General features: G+C 38.8%; 1 protein-coding gene across 1 annotated transcript in view; it reads right to left on the bottom strand.

Annotated features, from left to right (window-relative positions):
• Positions 1-16,727, bottom strand: part of CAP2 (cyclase associated actin cytoskeleton regulatory protein 2) — a 70,914-nt gene that overhangs the window by 12,826 nt on the left and 41,361 nt on the right. Inside the window, exons 5-7 of the mRNA XM_071451684.1 lie at positions 12,348-12,491; positions 12,036-12,121; positions 10,196-10,301 (exon numbers count right to left, since the gene is read on the bottom strand). Coding sequence (XP_071307785.1) covers positions 10,196-10,301; positions 12,036-12,121; positions 12,348-12,491 — 336 coding nt within the window. The remainder of the gene's footprint in view (positions 1-10,195; positions 10,302-12,035; positions 12,122-12,347; positions 12,492-16,727) is intronic.

Raw genomic sequence — 16,727 nt, 5'->3', positions numbered from 1 at the left:
CAACCATAGCAACTGAATCCACTATGCCCTGGTTATCCAGAATTATGAACATTGCATTTGCAGGGCTTTTTAAAACACTCAGATACTCAGAAATGGCACTCACCATTCACAGTGTGAACATGCAGTTATGAATTATGTACACTTTATGAAAGGCAATTAATAGCAGTAGTGGTAATGGCTAATAACTTTTAGTCTGAGATGAAAATTCGCTTGCCAAATTCCAGACTGACACGTGATTTCTCAAAAATACCTCCTGCTTCCACCTGCCTATCAGTACAGTGCTGTAATTTTCCAGAAACTTGTGTAAGACTCACACATCCACTTAGAATTAACACCATCTAAATTGTGCAAAGGCTGCAAGGGTGCATTAGAGAAAAAATTTCTGGAAGCTATCTGGGTATTCTGCATATAACACAGAGTGGTAGGTCACTCTGGCAGTGTCTTTGCTTCAAGTGTCAAACTCAAGGCCATCACAGACCAATGCAAGACACTCTGGGCTAAAATAATTCTGCTGAGTAGTGTATCAAAGGCAGTTTCCCAAATGGCAACTGAAGTATGGGAATATCCATGTAATGAGACAGAACTAAAACTTAGGAGGGTTTATCTGTGGAAGGAGGTCATCTCTGTCTCAGAACTCTGAAAGAACTTCCTTGTCAAAGTACAGATAAAAGGAAGGATTTTAAATACATCAGTTAAGTTTGGACATGGTTTTGTATGACTGGAGATTGTTATATTTATTTTCAAGGAACAGAGGAGGTAGGAAAGGATCTGGGAAACTAGGAGCTTTTTTCCTTTTAGTGGAGTACTGATGAAAAAACAAGTCTACTCAAAAATCTCAATTCTTGACCTGAGCAGCTAAGACATTCTAGTCCTTTTAAGTGGATTTCAAAAGTAAGAAAAAATGTATTCATTGCACTCATGCTGCTCATCTGCCTCTTCTTTCCTTTACAAGCCTGGTCCCTCCACCAAAGTCAGTGGTTATCTCCACTGAGCACAAAAGATTTTGAGTTAGATCTAATTAAGAACGTAGAAGCTATCACAAGGTAAAGACACCTGAGGTTCTGTCACCCTTCCCACTCCTTTATTTTGTGCAGTCATAGAAATAAAAGACAGACTAAACCCTGGTAGTTAGCTTTTCTCCTGCATGGCAAATCTTGTCTAGTTTAAGACCTGAGTTACAGCTACACAAGCTAACTGATATTGTAGCATGCCATTTTCAACATCTAGGGTCATTCTGGAAACTGCAAACAATTTCAATCATAAATTAGGCCAGGCAAAATTGAAAGAGAAATCACAGGAAAAAAAGGTCTCTAAAGTACATGGTTCAACTGCTCCACTGTAGATCTCCCATCTTACAACATGGACTCCAGAAGGGCAATCTCCCGTTGAAATAAAATGGCATGGAAAAGACCGACAAGTCTCACTAATGAGAAGGTGCACAGACCTGCTGGGAAGAACAGTACAGTCTAACTCTGGCTACAGTCTTCTTTTCCTTGCCATTTTAACGTACCTAACTGAAATCAAATAAAAATTCATATGAGGTGAAATTCTTTGTGGGAGAGTGGCTCAGGGAAATTCTCAAAAGGGGGCAGAAAGCGCAAAAGTGAACTGGAAACGTAGAATATGCATTTCACTTCTTGCATTCCCTGCATGCCAGGAAGATGGGACCTGTGCTGCACTCAGACACACTGATGTAAAGGGCAACTTAAAAATCAGCCAAGTGAAGTAGGTTTTCCAGGTTTTTGTTTTTTTTTTAATTCATTTTGACATCTATTAATAAATGAACCTCCAAGTTACCAACCTCAGTCACTGACAATTACTTTGCTTTCCTTAGTTCCTCTTCTAAGACAACTTACATCCTTCAGGCTCTAGAATACTTCTGAACCAGGCTCTTAAACTGTTCTGGTATCTGGTAATACTTGTGTATAGTCCTATCCAATTTCAACAGAAGTTCCCTTCACAAAGTCCATTCATGTCTGTTCTGTATAGGGTGGTGTTTGTGAGAGCTGCTGGGAACAAAATAGCATGTTACATGCCCACAAAAGTTCATCTATCCTAAAGCAGCAGGTGCTTAGCAGCTTTGCTATTTGCAAACAACTCTTCAGATTAACTTCACGCAGATGTTAACAACAGTGTGTCTTTACATAAAAAGTATTAGGAGCCATTTGGACCAGTGAAGGCGGTTGTTTGCAAGCTGCCTTTCTTCCTCTTTTATTTCAGCTGTTTGCCTCGGCAACAGCTGCTGCTCTCAGTGCTGTGGTGTCTGCATACACACATCAAGTTACACTGATTGCTGACTGCTCCTATTAACATGTTTGTGTGGTCATTTTTCCATCATTTACAAATATGCTCCTAGTGAGAATTAGCAGGGGGCAACAGATAGAGTCATCCTTACTGTGTGAAAATATAACACAAAAGTAAGCTGTAACTTATAACCTGGTACCTTTGCATCATAGTGAACTTGAGTACTTTGAAATGTGCTCCTGGAGCTTTTTGAAATGGAGGAAAATGTAATTCCCTGAGAAAGGTCGTATCAGGAACAGGAGATGCAGGTTCTGTGGCCATGTACTAAGAGCTCTATAGGGGATAAAACATTTCAGAAAGTTCCCCCCAGGGCTGTCTTCAGCTTCCACCCATGCTCTAAATGGGGTGACAGGAATGAATCAGGGTTTGCTCCTTGCTGGATAGCCCCAAGCCATCTGCAGAGAGGCCCAAGGGCCTCCCATTGACTGTGGCAGAGAAGCTTCCTTTAGCAACAGTGTCTGATGCTGCTCACATTGCTGGGTCTGATAAATTTCACTGTGCAGGTTTGCAGGATTGTGGTACAGCCTCAAAGTATGTTGTATCTCTACCTTCATCTTGTACAACTGGCTGAAGGGTGAGGTACACTTCTTTTTCTCACCTAACTGCCTTGCTGGAAGAAATAAATGATTGTTTATGTTGAGATAGCTGCCTGGTTGAAATTCTCATTTAATTCTCTTGAAATTACAGCAGAGCTGAGTGATGCCGTTTGCTTTTGAGAAGCTGGGCCTTCTTAAGCACATTTCTCCTAAAGGCTTCCTTCCCCCGGAGCACAGGCCAAAGCAATCTTGTGAGAGAAATAAAATGCTGTTCAGATATAGCACAAGTGCTCTGGATGCCATACTGTCACTAATTTTCAGTGGCCATATGCAGCTTGATGTGTCTTCAGGTCTGAGCCCAGCTACGAGAGACAGTAAGAATTTCTTTTTATGTCTTATCACAGATGTTACTATTTTCTGAGCTATTCTTAATGAACGGCTCCCTGGGTTAGCCTTCCATGTCACTGTTACTATATTTGTAGAAGTGCAGCAGCAAGGAGCCCCAGTCAGAGGCTCCTATCTCTGGGGATATGAGGGGCTTACGTGCCAGACCCTGTACAAACACCCACAGTGTTCCTCTGTGTTTATCCAGCTTTTGGCTGACACAGTGCTGCATGGACACTGAGGGCAACAAAGTTCTTGTGCTGGGAACGGGCTGGGGAGCATCTGAACAATTAGTTTCTTGTGGCTGCAATGGTTGAGTTTACTCGGAGCCAGAAGATTATAAGCATCTATATAATGCATTTAAATAAATGATACATGCATGTGTATGATATACAGTACCTATTTTGTTGGTCATTCCTATTAAGAGGTAAGTAACTATTTGCAGCTCTAGCAACAGGTGGCTTAGAGAGAGGTCATGAAATCCCTCCCTTAATTTATTGAAAAGCCTTCTTTTCATGGCAGCAGACAAACAGGAATCCTAATGGGGAATACATTCTTCCCCCCGTCCCCCCCAAAAAAGGAAGAATATCACTGTTTTCTCCCCCTTTATAGTAATCCTAGTTTCACACCTAAAATTATTACGGCATTCTGTATTGTTCTTTTCATACATATGCACAGCCAAAGACAAGAATTGTGAAGCTCAAAATATCACATATCAACCTCTGGGAACAGGTGGACTGTGACTCAGAGGCACAGAGCTCTTGTTAAGGTGTTTTTTGTGTAAAAGTAGCTTAGCACAACAGTTCTATTACCTACTCTATTTAAGCCACCTGTCTGCAAGGAGTTATGCTGTTTAGAGAGCTGCAATTTACTGGATGAAACAGCTGACTTACAGGGCCTGTAATCTTTGTCAGTTAAAACACAAAGCAAGAAAAACCCGGCTCCGTTCTTTTCTTGTTACTGAGTCTCAGCAGAATTATTTATCTGCAGAGTTTTCAAGCTTTGCAGCCCCCTGTAATATACTTTTGCCATTCATCATCTGTTCAGGATTTAAAATGATGCTCACATCTTCAGAGCTACCCAACCAGAAAAGTTTTATACAGCTATGCTCTCTCTAAATCATTTGAGAACTGTATGATAATGTAATTGCCAACACGTAATGTGCTCCAACAGGCAGATTCAACCATCTTTTACTTATAGAAAAATTTGGTTTAAAAAAAGACCAATCCCTTTAGCAAGATAGTGAAGTTTTAAAAGATATACCTTTCCTTTTCTCTCTTCCACACTTTCAATTTTGTATTTCCTTTCCCTTTTCCACTGGAACTAGGCTGCAGGCCTCGCCCAGTTTTTCCCCTAACATGTCTGAATGGTGCTTGTTCCAAGTTAGAGAATACAATTGATATACAGTAAAGACAAATATTTTCACCCACTGTTGGAATAAGAGAGTAAAAATACTTTCTTTCAAAGGGACAGGGATGTGATTGAGGCAGTCTCCACCAAAGAGGCAACTATTGTAGAGGTGGCAGGATAGCCAGTTTTTTAATTGACCCTGCACCAAAAACCAGAACACTGCCTATTCTGAGAAAGAAACACTTACAACTAAAGGATGCAATTTTTTCAACAAAAAAAAAAAAAAGGGAATTGGGAAGGGTAGAGAAAGGAACGGAAGGTATACAGAAAAGGAGAGAAAAGGCTATTACTGAGAAAAACTGAGCACTGTGGAAATGTCTACGTCTTCTCCAAGATACAGGCATCTAAATTGGTGTATCTGTGCTGCCCTTCCTTCTATCGGAATAAGGCCTCTGGGATTGCAGTCCTGGCTGTGGCTGGAATTTGGCACTACAGTTTTGACCTTTAGCTTTAGTGAAGTGGCTCAGATGATGGCTGCTTGATAAGTAGGTCAAACTAAACACAGCACAGAAGAGATACTGGACAGATAATAGGAGGCTTTTGCCTGCAGAAGTTGGTCTTCTGCAGCTTGTTCACATCAATATGTACAGAGATGATGTATTACAGGAAAATGTTTTGATAGAACAGGAGAAAGGCAGGGCCAATTTATAAGAAAATGTCTGGAGGTAATTATTTTAGACTAGAATAAAATGCCCAAGTCTGCACTGAGACTAGGATAATTGCACTCAATACGGCTAATGTAGGAATTATGATGGTACTTCTTGGTGTGGAGCTTGTGGAGATTTTCAGCTTTTAAAGAATGTTTTTAGAGTACTATCTAAGGAGTAATAAATGTTTTTAAAAATGCTATTTCAGGGGAAAAAAATACTTGAAGATACTGGCGTCAATGGTAACAGGATTTAAATAAATCTCAACTGCTTTTAAAGATGTGCAGACTTCATCCTAAGTTGTTTTGATTTGTAAAGGGAGAGAGGATTTCACTTATCACTTGAGTGAAATTCTGTATTCTGCTGGTAAAATCTATCCTAAATTACTATTGTATACAAAGAAGAAAATGTTAAGTACAGATCCACCTGCAACTGAAACATTCAAGACAATTATCTTTGAGCAAGATTTGTGTCTTAAATCTTATTTGATATATGGAAAACTACAGCAGTCTCTTTATTATTACTGGTTGTTTTCTTGCTGCAAGGTTAACCTACAGAAATAGGAGCTGAAGATTCACTTCCCCCAGATTACTCATGCAGGCCTTGCAGCAAACCAACTTTTCATTAGGCATTCTTGTGAAAAAGGACAGGTCACCATTACAGCTGTGGATTGCTTGTTAAAAACAGAAAGCTGTAGCAAGCAAAAATGACAATTATTGCATGCTACCCTGGGCACTTAAAATATTTCAGTGTAACAACAGCTTTTTCCAAAGACTCACTGACATCTAAGAATGTCATATCTGGTAGCAAATTAAAACAAATCTCCATTAGGCTGGTAATTGCTTATTGTCCCCATTGCCAAGATAGCTAAATTGAGATGTAGTGAGTATAGTGAATGGCCACTCAGCACAAGGTGTAGGAGGCAGAAGGACACTTTACATCCAAGATAACAAACTACAAAATTACACTTTTAAGGAAATATTGTAGATCCATCTGACTTGCACTGACAAGCATATTTTGTCTTCCATAGGCACAATCAATGAATGAAAATGACTATTTCAGATTATGTTGAAAATACATGGAACTTTTTACTCTCTGGGACAATCCTGCTCACAAACATACATTAGATACGTACTTTTGTTCTGTGAGCACAGTACCATCAAATATCCTAACCATATCCATCATGCCTTGAAATGCCAGCTTACACAGTCCAGTCTGGTTCTGTACCACCACTCCCCACGAGGAGCAAAACAGGTTCAGATGCACAGAAGTCTAAAGGTCCTTAACTACACTATTTCCTTCTATGCGTATTCTTGAATACACTACATTCTTCACTATTTCCTTGGCTTTCTCCTCACACAGGCACACATTTCAATAGAGTGCCCTTAATACGTAAAATATTGTCACACAATTTGGCACAACCAAAGTAAGACAGAACTGTGTTAGATCCAAAAATCCATGAACATCTGTTTTTATCACAAACTTTTTATAAAGCAGATAGAGATAAGTGTTATTGTCAGAAGTGACTGCTCGAACATTATTTCAATCCTTTGCACCAGTTTTTGTGTCTGTCTTCTAATTTATTAAGACATTTCTTTCTCTTTCCTCTGAAGTGTCTGCCTGTGTGCCTGCTGCCAGAGCCAGGAACACTTTCCTGTGTGTACTAGTGATCTGTTCCAAGGCTGGCTGCAGCTGCCATGTGCAGCTTGATGGAAGGATATGGGGGGCTAGAAATGGCACAGCTTTGAGATACTGCACGCACACAAATGTGCACACCACAGTATAGCTTAGTGGGCCAAGCACCAACTCAAAAATCCTGTCCCCTTTTTGGAAACCCAAGCATAGGAAATCCTCTGATCTAGGCTTATGCTCCTGGGGTTGTTGGAGTTCAAGCATTGACAATACAGCTGGGAGAGAAGAAGTAGTTAATATTCTTCCTGACTCTTCACTCTCGTTAGAAATATCCAAATGTGCTACTTAAGAGCTTTTTATAGAAACTTCATGCATTGCTTTGTTGACTTCTGCAGATATGAAGGGTAAATTATTGGTATAATACACTTTGAAATCTGTACTTACATGCCCCAAGACATTTCTCTCTTTCTCTCCCCCTCTATAATAAAATACCTTTTTTACACCAATGTCTGCCTCTCATAAATGTTCCACTTTGTTAACGCCTTGCCAAACTAATGCTTTTTCCTTTTTTCCTTTTATGCACATAAGTGGAAGCTGCTGTGTGCAATGATTAACAACTGTGTCTGGAATATATCTACAGCCTTTTTATATATCACATTTTTTGTCTAGACCCTGCTTCTGCAGACCTTTATGCTTAACTTCACACAATGTGAATCTGTGACTTCCTTCCTCACTGTAAAATGTATAACAAAAATGAAATTATCACTTGAGCAGCTCGTTACTTTCTGGAATGTATTTGTTACCAAGCTTCACAGAAATATTTAAATAACATTTAAGCGATTTAAACAACCTGCTAACTTACTGGATTCTAATTTTCTTACATACACATATAGTAAAACTTAAAAAATATATACATCCATAAAAATGAGTCTGCAATTTAATCTTTGAGACTTGTATCACATAAAGGATAATTTAAATGAAGCATATGTCCAAGACAACTTCCAGATATGAGTGATATCCAAAGTGAAGTGAAATCAGTACTTCACATGCAGTGATGGGCTCATCACTCATGATGGAATGAGCACTGTTGGCAGGAAATGATGCTTAATATAAATAAACAAGTCACACCTAGATTTCAGCAATTTCTTGGACAGCTGAAGACAGAGAAATATAAAGACACAATGACTGAGGTACTGGTTTTAGGACCAGTCAAACTTAATCTGCAACAACTACCCTTCTGAGTAAGACAACCAGTACTCACCAGCACTGAGAGCTCCTCCTGTTTGACCAAATGGCTCTAACAAGTCTTTACCTTATAACACTATTTCCATATTTGTGAAGTTCTATTAAAGGTGACGATTATTCCTTTTCTGTATTAACAGAATGAATTATGTCCCAGATTCTCAGGCTAATTCAGCTAATGGGGTACTACAATTCCTTTTCCTTTTGTAATAATAATTTAGCAATCATTAGGTCTTCTCGCGTTCACTGATCATAACAGAATAGGATGCACCAAGTGTGAAATTCTGTACTAAATAAAGGAATCATGATTAATAGTTAAATTTTTTACTATAGAAACTTACAACGTAGCTAATAATTACAGTCTTCTAATTTATCCTGTTCAAACATTTTTGCATTGCTTCAGACTAAGATGTACGTGCAGATCACAGTTCTCTCCCATGTTTGAACCTGCACTCAAATACTTGAGAACTGAAAGGCCTTGTACAATGCCTCATGAAGGCTATGAAGAGAAAGCTGCAGCCTGTTGCTGAGCACAAGTAACCTACATTCTCTTCACATGGTTATAACCTCCATTGAGGGAGAGAGAAAACAACGTTTCCAGGTACCATAGAATCAAGGGAATGTTTGGCTGGAAGGGACCTTGAAGATCATCCAGTTCCAACCCCCTGACATGGGCAGGGACACCTTTCATAGACCACGTTGATCAGAGTCCCACCCAACCTGGCCTTGAACACTTCCAGGGATGGGGCATCTACAGCTTCTCTGGGCAACCTGTTCCAGTGTCTCATCACCCTCAAAATAAAAAATTTCTTCCTTATATTCAATCTTTCAATTTAAAACTACTGCCCTCTGTCCTGTCATTACAAGCCTGCCTTGGTGATGTCTTTCCCAGTCTTTCTCACAAGCCCACTTTATATATTGCAATGTTACAAAAAGGTCTCTATGAAGCCTTCTCTTCTCCAGGCTGAAAAAAATCTCAACTCTCTCAGCCTATCTTCACAGGAAGGGTGTTGCAGCTCTTATTCCATGTTAAGCTCCATTTCATAGAATCACAGAATGGTTTGGATTGGAAGGCCATTAATCTGAAAGTTCTACTTCACTTCCCTATGTTCCCAAGTTCTTAAAACTGTTTGTTTTGAGAACTAAATGGTGACCTGTATTAGTCCTCTGAATATTAAAATTAAAAATAATGATATTTGTGTACACCTAAGAAATTATAAATTTGGTGTGAAAGACTGCATGTGCAAGTATATGGTAGGTTTAGGAGATGATATCAGTAAAGAGCAGGATGATTACATTTTTTATACTTTTCAGCAGTTCTCCTAATCTGATGATAAACACGAGCACATTATTAAAGTAAAATAGAACACTGTATCAATGTAGAAGGTGGACATAAACTCTTACATTTATACCCAACGTAAAATTAATTTTTCATGTTTACACCTCTCTTAGAGAAAAATATTCATTGCTGCCATCTCATATGTAACACACAGAAGCAGGTTATATAAGGAGCATAAATAATTAGGTATGCAGTTATATTTACTCTCTCTGTTTCCAGAAGCTATTTCTATATATCTAAAATAATAGTTTTATAAAGCTATACATCTACAAAATTATGTATCCCTTGTCTTTGTCTTCCCTGTTATTAAATCTCTCTCTTCGCTCAGATTCTTCCCACCATCCTTCTTCTTTCCATGACATGCCCCCTCCCTTTCCTTTGGTCTGACATGTCCTTCTATTTTTTGCATACCTTCTACAGACATGGAGAACTGTGTCTGTCTCTCTTTACCATCTGCAGCTAAGGGTTATGGCTATAATAATCCCAACTATTTATTTTCTCTTCCTCCAAACATGTGCCATAATGGCCTGAACATCTCCACCTATATGTCAAACATTTATTGGCTTGGCTGGGAAATCCATGGACCATGACTTCTGTTCCTGGCATAGATATTTATTTTTCCTGAGCTAATGACCCACATTAGAAGACAAAGAGGTTACTGGCTTTTTATGGTTCTTCTTGAAGAAAGAAAGAGTACTTACAGTTTTACTCCAGGTGAGACCTGTCGTGTGATGCTCTTTGATATAAGCTTGAAGCTCAGACCAGATGTTCAGATATGACTTCACCCAATCAACATGGCGTGTGTCACTGTAAAAACAGAGGCAATATTTATCTGTGAATTTATTTAAAAACAGAGAGCAGTGCTGCTCTTGCTTAAAGCAGGCAAAACCCAATGACTGGCTAAAAGCCATGGACAAATCAGTTAGCAGGCAGACAACCAGCCCAGTGCTGCAAAGACTGAAGCTACTACATTGGAAAGCTTCTAGATCCTTCTAGAGGACAAACAAGAGCAAAGGATGCCTCTAGCAGAGAGTGCTTCCTGCTAGAAATGTGTGTCACTATTCTTCTCAGGCTCAAAGTCAACTGAAAAAGCACTAAAGGCACATTGAGCCTTACAGCAGGTACCCATACACAATTTCAGGGTACTGAACTTTAGAAAATTAAATACCCATGGATTCTGTAAGATATTCTGGCTGCCATGTTCAAATGTGGCCAGGGCAATACTGGGTCATGTTACAGTCATCGGACTAAAATATGTATACATGAAGAATTTTTAAAGTACAAGTCAAAGTTGGCTTTAGAATCTTTGTTGTTAGTCCTTCAATGGGACTCATAAATGAAACCAGGAAATAATGAAGAGAAAAGCTGCTTGTAGGATGAAGTCCATAGTTATAACAAATTATTAGTGAATAGTGATTGCTTACAAGGATTTGTGTGTCTACCTTCTATTTATTTCCTTTGGAATTTTATCCTTAATAATGTGGAGCACCTGGGTCAACAGGTTTAATCCAAAGCCTACTGAAGTCAAGGGAAAGCCTTCCATACTTTGAAAGACATTGTGGTCTGATTCAGTGAAAAACAGGAAAATAATTCCTCATTAAAGGAAGAATTAAATACCTAAATAATGTACTCCATTTATACCATTACACGAGACATTTTTTTTCTCCAGTGTAAACACTGATACTATGCTGTAAAAATCATCAGTTACCCCAGCATCAGTTACTACCTTCAGTAGGTAAACTCAGGCTTTAGGAATAAGATATAACATATAATATATATAAAATAACATATTATGTATAGCATATAATTTCTATTTCTACATATTCAAGAAACATAAATACATGTGAAAGGTTTTAATACTTAAAACCTTCTCCTCACTAATGAGGAAAAATTCAATAGCAAATACTGTTCTTCACTGGGATATGAAAATCAAGAGCCAAAATCTGGCCTTCAAAAGCATCAAGTCAGCAGGATTTATACTTGACTTTTCAAAGAGGGCATAAGAAGGACCTGAATTTTTTTCTCTTTCTCCATCAGTTCACAGATATCATTCATGGAACTTTTTTTGTGAATTCCTTGTGCTCTTTAAGAATAGTGAAGTGGTGCAGAGAAAAATCAAATCAGGAGCTATGGAATTTGAATCTGTATATATCTTCCACCTAAATACACATTTTCAAGCCAAGAGCAAGAACAGCAACAGTATGAGAGCACAAATGAGAGGAGGATGCACAGCAGCCAGCTAGCCACACGTTGCTATGTAAACAGGCATTTGCATATAAGCTCATGATGCTGGAATGCCAGAAAAATTAAAACTAATCTTAAAATGTGCAGAGGGTGAAAGCCAGCACTGCTAATGCTGCTGCCATTCTCACTGCAGCATGCTGCAGGTCAGAGGTAAGGAGGGGAAACTATGCTACTGCAAGAAGGTTTCATCAAATGCTTTTTAGTTTACAAAACACTTCCCTGATAGCACTGTGAACCCTACTGGTATGGTTAACGCTCTGTTCTCTGGCTAGTCCATACTGGAGCTTGGTAACATACCTGTTCTTGTAGTCCTTTAATACCCTGTTAGTATAAAAGGTAGCAGCATCATTCATCTCCTTGACATAAGGGCCTGGTTTAGGAGACTAGGACCATCACCCCATGGTAGCAGGAAACAACAGAAGGAGAAAGGAAGTAAAACATTAGTCAGACACCTCCCCTGACATACTAGGTTTATTACCTTCTTGGGTGTAGTAGACTGAAGAACTATATAGATGAGACTGCAGAGCACTGCAAGATTTGGAACTATCCTGGGCTGCACCATCCAGAAGCTTCTTAACAGCCCTCCCAACCATACCATGTGTCACTCACCACTGCTATCCACCCAAGGGCAGGGATGCTCTCACTGACAGCTGACAGGTGGTTGAACATTTTACTTCCTCTGTTCCTTTCTCTGAAGTTCTGGATTTCCTGAATCTTCTCTGATATTGGCTTGAGAAGCATTGCCACCTCATTCTGCAAAAAAAAAGAGGAGAGGAGGAAAAAGAAAAAGAAGAAGAAGAAGAAGAAGAAGAAGAAAAAGAAAAAGAAAAAGAAAAAGAAAAAGAAAAAGAAAAAGAAAAAGAAAAAGAAAAAGAAAAAGAAAAAGAAAAAGAAAAAGAAAAAGAAAAAGAAAAAGAAAAAGAAAAAGAAAAAGAAAAAGACTGCTGTTAACAGTGGGTGGTCCAAAAGCACCAAGTAGTTTAATATTGTCCTCCTTGCCTTCTGATTTAACATCCATAAAGAAAGGTCATCATAAATTACAGCAACAGTTTAATTACCCTCCTACAGTTGCAGTGATAAAATGCACAGACATTAAGTATTAATAATGTGTTGTAGCAAAAATTGTTCTCAGCACTGGCAGCATTTTCACATGCTGCCCAGATTAAGACCCACATCAACCCCATAGCTCAGAGTCAGCAGAATGACTGTCATTTTCATCTGATATCTTTGGAACTTCTTCAGATTCTTGAGTTTTTCATGTTATTAACCAAGTTGTTTTTCCCAAGAAACACAAACTACTTATTAGTTGCCTGTTATCATCTGGCAATAAGACTGAGAAAGTAATACACTGTAGGCAAGATCAATTTTACCTGTCCTTCTTGGTACATTTTAATGTTTTGGCTGCAAGCAATGCAGGAGGATTTAATGGGAAATTGCTGCCTGCAAGCCATGGTTTGGGGAAGTTCTCTTGGGTTAATCAGAAACGAATGGTATCCATGGGAATGACTGCTGAGTGGAAGGACTAGTGTCTGGAGAAAAGCAAGATGAATGCAGAAGCTATCCAAGCTCTTTCCTGTGCAAAGTGAATGCTAATCACACTGGTCCAGTGTCTCAGAAAAACTAATTTAGAGCACTAATTCACTGGGGAAAATTCTTCCACTCAGAAAACAGCAGACTGAGGGACACGGACTCATCAGTTTACAGGCAAAACAACTGCTGTACCTTGCAACCCTATAACATTGCAAAAGTATGCTCCCCAAACCCATACAATGTCCCACCAAAGGCAATGCACCATTCTGATCCTCCCTGGCACTTCACTTGGAAATCACTCAGGATTGCAGCAGAACTCTGCATTTTTTCTCACCTTTTCCAGGACTATTTGTGATGTGCTTGCTGGAGACAACTAATCCTCATGATCTTGAGGACTAATGCTGCCATGACACACAAAAAATGATGGGCACATATGTCCTGCTCGATCTCTGTCATCTTAAGGTTTTTCTTTTCACCTTTCCAGAAGACTTCAGCATTAGAGAATTCTATGTCAGCTTAGAATAAGCATGTTTGCTATGGATCAGCACAGGTCAAAGACACTTCAAAAACGTGTCAAAAAGAGGTTGTGCATTTTGAAAAGTATTTTGATCTACCTACAGAGCCTGAACATTTTAGTGGTAGAGCAATTTTGAGAAAGACCTATGCATCAGAAATATATAGGCATATGTGATCTTCCCTACAACAAAATGGGTTGGGAGAAAACAAATATTTACAGTATTACTGTGAAATTATAAGATTTTTTGTTGATGACCTAATGACCAGCACAAGTCATCAAGTCTGAAAACGCCCTGAAACCCCCATGATTTGTAGTTCTGAAAACATGATGTTGTTGCCATAACATGATAAAGTCTGCAGAAATTGTCCTTTCTAATTTTTGCTTGTTTACAACATGCTGCAGCTGGTATTTTCTTGGGTATTTTCTTATTTTTCAGGGAAATCTTTCAAGTATGACAGTAGTTAACAAAACTGAAATTTAAGAAAGTGCTTGTTCTGCTTTGATATTATGCCAGTTTTCCTCCCATAAAGTCTGAGGGATATTTACAGTCCTGAGCTTACTGTGAATCTTCATGGCCCAGTTCCAGACAAAGAGAATATCAGGCCTAAAAATACAGCTCCACAGATGCTTGGTATATCTAGACAGCACTGGGAGGCAGTACATTTCTGTGGATAGTGCACTGAAGTGGGAGTCCTTAAATGGGGGTTCTCTTTGCAGCTCTCCCACCAAATTTCATCAGGTTTCAGTAAAGCTGGGTTAGCTTTCTGTGCTTCAATTTCCTAGATATGAAATGGCATTAACATAGCAGTTTTATTTTGTAGAATACTTTGATTTCTAAAGATAAGAAGGCAAAGTTAGGGTCAAACATTTCTCTGAATGACCCACGATGACCCAAACCTTCTCCTATTCCTTCTAGAAAAAGCTCTCAGCCACTTTTCTGAGGATCTGTCAGTGGCACAGAGATTCCGTCCCTCAAAACACAGGACTTAATCTATCCAATGATTACATATTTATAAGAAATGTTTATAAAAATGTAGTAGATTTATTTAATTTCACAGAACCTGTGCAAGTTTTAAAGATGAAATACGTATTGCTAGGGAAACTTTCTCAAAGTAATAATTCCCTTGGCACTGCAGTGACACCAGAGTGGGCTTGAGGCTCTGCTCAGCTCTGTCCCACGTGAGAGGTCTTGGCAGAGCAGCAGAGTCTGCCTCCCCTTCACTCTGCACTCATCCTGTTCTGCAATGGCTGCACAAAATATGTGTGTTTGTGCTCTTTAAGAATAGTGAAGCTTTTTGTCTTCCAAGTTTCTGTGTAAGGGTTTGACACAGGAACACAGCCTGCAAGGAATCATTGAATTGAGTTCTGTCTCAGTTCTAAATTTTTAGTTAGTGATTAAACTGCAGATCAATTACACTGTATATGACATATGGGTATAGAAAGGCTCATTAATTCTGGCAGTAATCAGTCTTGTTTGGCTTTACAATGCAGAAACAGTTGTGCTGAGGGTTCTAGAAGAATAATCTCTTTATTGCAATGAATATTAAAACAGCTGACTTAAAAAATTAATGTCTATATTGTATCTCTAAGAAAAGGGAATTCCAGGAGACGAATCAGAACTGTTGGAAAAATCTTCAGCATGCCTTTGGCATGTGCTAGATAAAATTTCTTGTCATTTAAGACACAGCACAGTTGTTTAACAGAAATTTAAGAGTCTCTTTATAAACACCATTCCTATTATAATATCAGTTTTGCTGAAATGCTTAAAAATGCAACATGGGCAGAACTGACAAATATCAGAAGTAATTCCCAGTATCCTTCTTTCCTTTTAAAATAATGATTAAAACCAGATTGTCACTTTAAACACAAATAACTAGACAACCAGCCAACTTATAATATTTTATAATTCTTATTAGAAAATCAAGAGTAGTAAGACTGTTGCCATGATTAGCCAAAACACTCCAAAAAAGTTCCAGCATGCAAAAGAACTGCCTTAGGCTTTGGCTGCAGAGACTTAACAGTCTCAGCCCAGTCTCATAAAATGGCCTGGAATACCAGTACTCCAACAGACCACACTACACAGACTTTCTTCTCCTTCACCTATCTGCATTACCCATACAAGAAATACCTCAGGTGACAGGCTTAATAGGACTGGTGGACAGGGACACTCAGTTCAGCAGAAAGGCCAAAGTTTTGGATTTTGTGATGTTTGAAATCTGCCTGTAAAGTCACATTAAACTGAATAGCTTGCCTAAATTTTGGCTGCTTGAGCCAGTGATTACTTGAAAATCTCAGCTTTAATTTGGGAAAATGGGTATTTTCTCAGGACCACTGTTGTACAGTAACCTGCCAGCATGAATCACAAAGGCACAAAACACAGCAGGTAAATAAAAACTATAGTTTGAAAGATCTTATGTATTTTTAAGCTAATCTTACATGGTTTTGAGGGGTGAGATTGTTTACCAAAGGATTTTTATGTTGATGAGTGGCAACACAATTCAGACCTCACTATTACAGTGTTCAAATCAACCTGACCTATTATGAAAAAAACATGTCAAGAGAACAAATACCCTTTTAAGTTATGCAAAATGAGGGCATGGCAACCTCTGGTGTAGGAGCAGCAAAAGAAAACTCAGAGAATTTGGAATCAACAGCCCCTTCCTTCTACTCAGCTGCAACCCAAACAGGGTGAGTACAACCTTTATTCCATGGTGTACAGTTCTGTTAGTTTCTCCTTCATACTTACATAAAATCTCCATCATATTTGCTTTGTATTTTTAAGGGGCACGTTTGAAACATGGAGTTGATCTGAATCAGGTGTCTTTGTATGTGTTGGCAAGCAGTACAGCCTAATAGGAATGGTTCTGCAGAGCAAAACAGTTGGTGCTGAGGCTCCAACATTCACAGTATACATTTAAAGGGGGGGGGGGGGCAATTTGGGA

Source organism: Agelaius tricolor, unplaced genomic scaffold (assembly GCF_023055355.1).
Source record: "Agelaius tricolor isolate 1412-34295 unplaced genomic scaffold, bAgeTri1.0.p SCAF_2, whole genome shotgun sequence".
In the NCBI taxonomy this organism is placed as follows: domain Eukaryota; kingdom Metazoa; phylum Chordata; class Aves; order Passeriformes; family Icteridae; genus Agelaius; species Agelaius tricolor.
This window is presented reverse-complemented; position numbering and strand designations above follow the sequence as displayed.